The following is a 2,646-nucleotide window of genomic DNA, read 5'->3' on the forward strand; positions in this document are numbered from 1 at the left end:
GGGATCAGGGTGTGGGAGGGGGGATGGAGGGGATGGGTGGTTGGAGGAGATTGGGGGGGGATGGGGAGATGTGGGTGTGGGGGGGGGAGGAGGGGTGGGCAGTGCAGCGGGCCCTGCACTCACACCCACCAGCTGGCCCAGCTCTGCCATTTGCCCCCCTCCTGGCTCCCCACGTGCCCCCAGTCCAACCCCCGCCCCCCCCCATCCAGACACCAGCCAGCTGTTTCCATTGGCTTTTATTAGAAAACTCTGGGTCGGACAATTTCACGGGCTCCCCTTAATCCCCCTCCCCTCGCTGGCCCCCGGCCTGGCCTCCCCATTAATCTGCGGTGCCCCCCTCTCCCCCGGCACAGTCACCCAGCAAACGGGGCAAGCGAGCAATAACTCTGACAGACATCCCTCCCCCCCCCCCCACACACCCCACCGCCCCCCGCCGCTGGGGCCAGCGGCACCCTCTGGTGCCAGCAGTGGGATACGGTGGGGCGTAAAGTGCATCGGCGCAGCACGGCAGGTGTCACCGCAGGGCCCATGCCAGAGCCAGGGTCCAAGTCAGGAAGGCCGGCAGGGGGCCCGGCAGAGCCCCACTGCAGAGACACTGGCCACCTCCAGGGTTCCCGCTTCCTCCCCGGGGCCCCGGGGCCGGCGATGCAGTGGGGGAGCCCTGGCAGTACATCCAGTCCTGGGGGGCTGACCTGGGGTACCCACTCTCAGCCTCCACGCTGCCCCCCAGAAACCGCCAGTACTGGGTGCCCTTGAAAAAGTAGGTGCTTCCTGCAGAGGAGAGAGAGAGAGAGATGAGAAACGGGGCACTCACTGCAGGGGTCACTTTAGATGGGTGGCACCACAATACCACTCTGTGCCACAAGAGGGAGCTTGACACCAGGCTGCCCAGCTCGGTGTTAGCAAAGGAGGCCCGCATGAGCAGCAGCGTTAGCCTGGGGAACTGCCTGCCACTGGGAAAACTGCCGATGATGCATTGTTAGCCTAGGGGACTCCCGCCCACACTGGGAATGCTTCCGGAGAAACTCTGCTAGCCTGGGGAACTCCTTGCCACTTGAAACACTGCTGGAGGAGCACTGTTAACCTGGGGAACTCCCCACCACTGGGAATGCCACCTACCATCGTTCCAGCTGATGATGTCATCCAGCCCAGGGGGCACCCCCTTCCAGAGAGTCAGCGGTCTGGGGTACCCGGGCTCCACGTTTCCAGCTCGGTCGTCGAAGCGCCAGTAGTGGGAGCTCTCGAAGAGGTAGGTCTTGCCGTTGTGCCCCCAGACGAAGGCCGCCTCCACCGTGACCCCCTGGGGCAGCCCCAGGTCGGTGATGGGGCGGGGAGACCCTGGATCCACCTGGGTATCAGTGAAGACCCAGAAATGCTGCCCTGTGGAGAGGGTGGAGAGTCAGTATGGAGGGCGGCGGAGTGGGGGGCAGGCTAGGGAGTCACGTTGGGGGGTTATTGGATGCAGAGGGGCATGCTGGGAGTGGTTCTGGGGTGCAGTGGTATGTAGGGCAGGCTGGGAGTAGGAGCCAGGCTGGGGTGGTTATGGGGTGCAGTGTTCTGTGGGACAAGCTGGGGGGTTTATGGGAGATCAGGCTGTGGGGGGTCTGACACTATCTCAAAACCGCACCCCGGGAACCCCCCTATTCATCACTGTGATGGGGGTTGTACAAAACCTGCCTTGTAAGGGATGGTTTTAAAAGCCTTGATCTGCTGACCAGGAACTCCCTGTTGGATGGTGTGAGCTGTCACTGGATGGGGAGGTAGGAAGTGTTGCTCCATGTGTGTGACTGAAATACGCTGTGAGGTTGGGAACCCCCACAAGCAGCCTTTCAGGAGCGACAAAAGAGCAGCTGTCTCTGGCCAGATGGGTGGTGATGGCCCCTCAAGGAGAATCGGCTCTTCGGGGACTCCTTGGAGAGGTCATGGAGCCAACGGGGCTGCTCCACCCCGAGTCCAGCCAGGAACTTTCTACCAGCTGGAAGAAAGTATCAAGGAGGGATGGAGGGATCATCACTTGGCCTCTCTCCTTCCCCATCTCAACACCTGGAAGCTGGGCTGGAGGACACCGACTTTGAACTGGGGAGACTGGTCCCAGGCGGGAAGGGAATCCAGCCGACGTACTGCCTGGACCATTCTTTAGGGTCAGAGACGGCTTGGTTCAAATCCTGTTTAAGCTGTGGAATTTGGACGTGCGCCTGCGACTTCTCATCACTTAGAAACTCGTCTTCCTGTCGTTAATGAACCTGTTTGATGTTTTACCTAGAACAGTGGGCTTTGGTTGAGGTGCTCGGGGGAATCTCAGCTCCGGTTACAAAGGCTGGTGTGTGTCCACTTTCCTCTGATGAACTAATTAGCGAGCTTGCACTGTCCAAGGGAGTCTGGAGCAGTGTTGGACGGTATATTTCTGGGGTGCAAGGCTGGGGGGTTTGGCTGGTGCCGCTCCCGGGAGCATTCATGCAGTTTAGCTGGGCGTGGGGCTCCACAGGCTGACGGCTGAATGATCGCAGCGCCTGGAGGGGTTTGCTGCGTGTCACTGGCATTGCATTGCGAGAGACGGCCCAGGCTGGAGAGTTCAGGGGGCATGGCTGTCCCACAGCCCCAGGCTGCCCCCCGGGGGTCCCAGTGGCGCAGCGAGTGGGGTGAAAC

General features: G+C 61.3%; 1 protein-coding gene across 1 annotated transcript; it reads right to left on the reverse strand.

Annotated features, from left to right (window-relative positions):
* Positions 1-494: 494 nt before the first annotated feature.
* On the reverse strand, positions 495-1,380 carry LOC112123198 (matrix metalloproteinase-17-like; the record flags this gene model as incomplete). The annotated part of the gene is made up of 2 exons (XM_024221862.1): positions 495-771; positions 1,120-1,380. Coding segments are annotated over 2 exons (518 nt in total), but the record flags the coding sequence as incomplete, so codon positions are not given.
* Between the last annotated feature and the right edge of the window lie 1,266 nt (positions 1,381-2,646).

This window comes from Terrapene carolina, unplaced genomic scaffold, assembly GCF_002925995.2.
Source record: "Terrapene carolina triunguis isolate 2854851 unplaced genomic scaffold, T_m_triunguis-2.0 Scaffold28289, whole genome shotgun sequence".
Lineage (NCBI taxonomy): Eukaryota > Metazoa > Chordata > Testudines > Emydidae > Terrapene > Terrapene triunguis.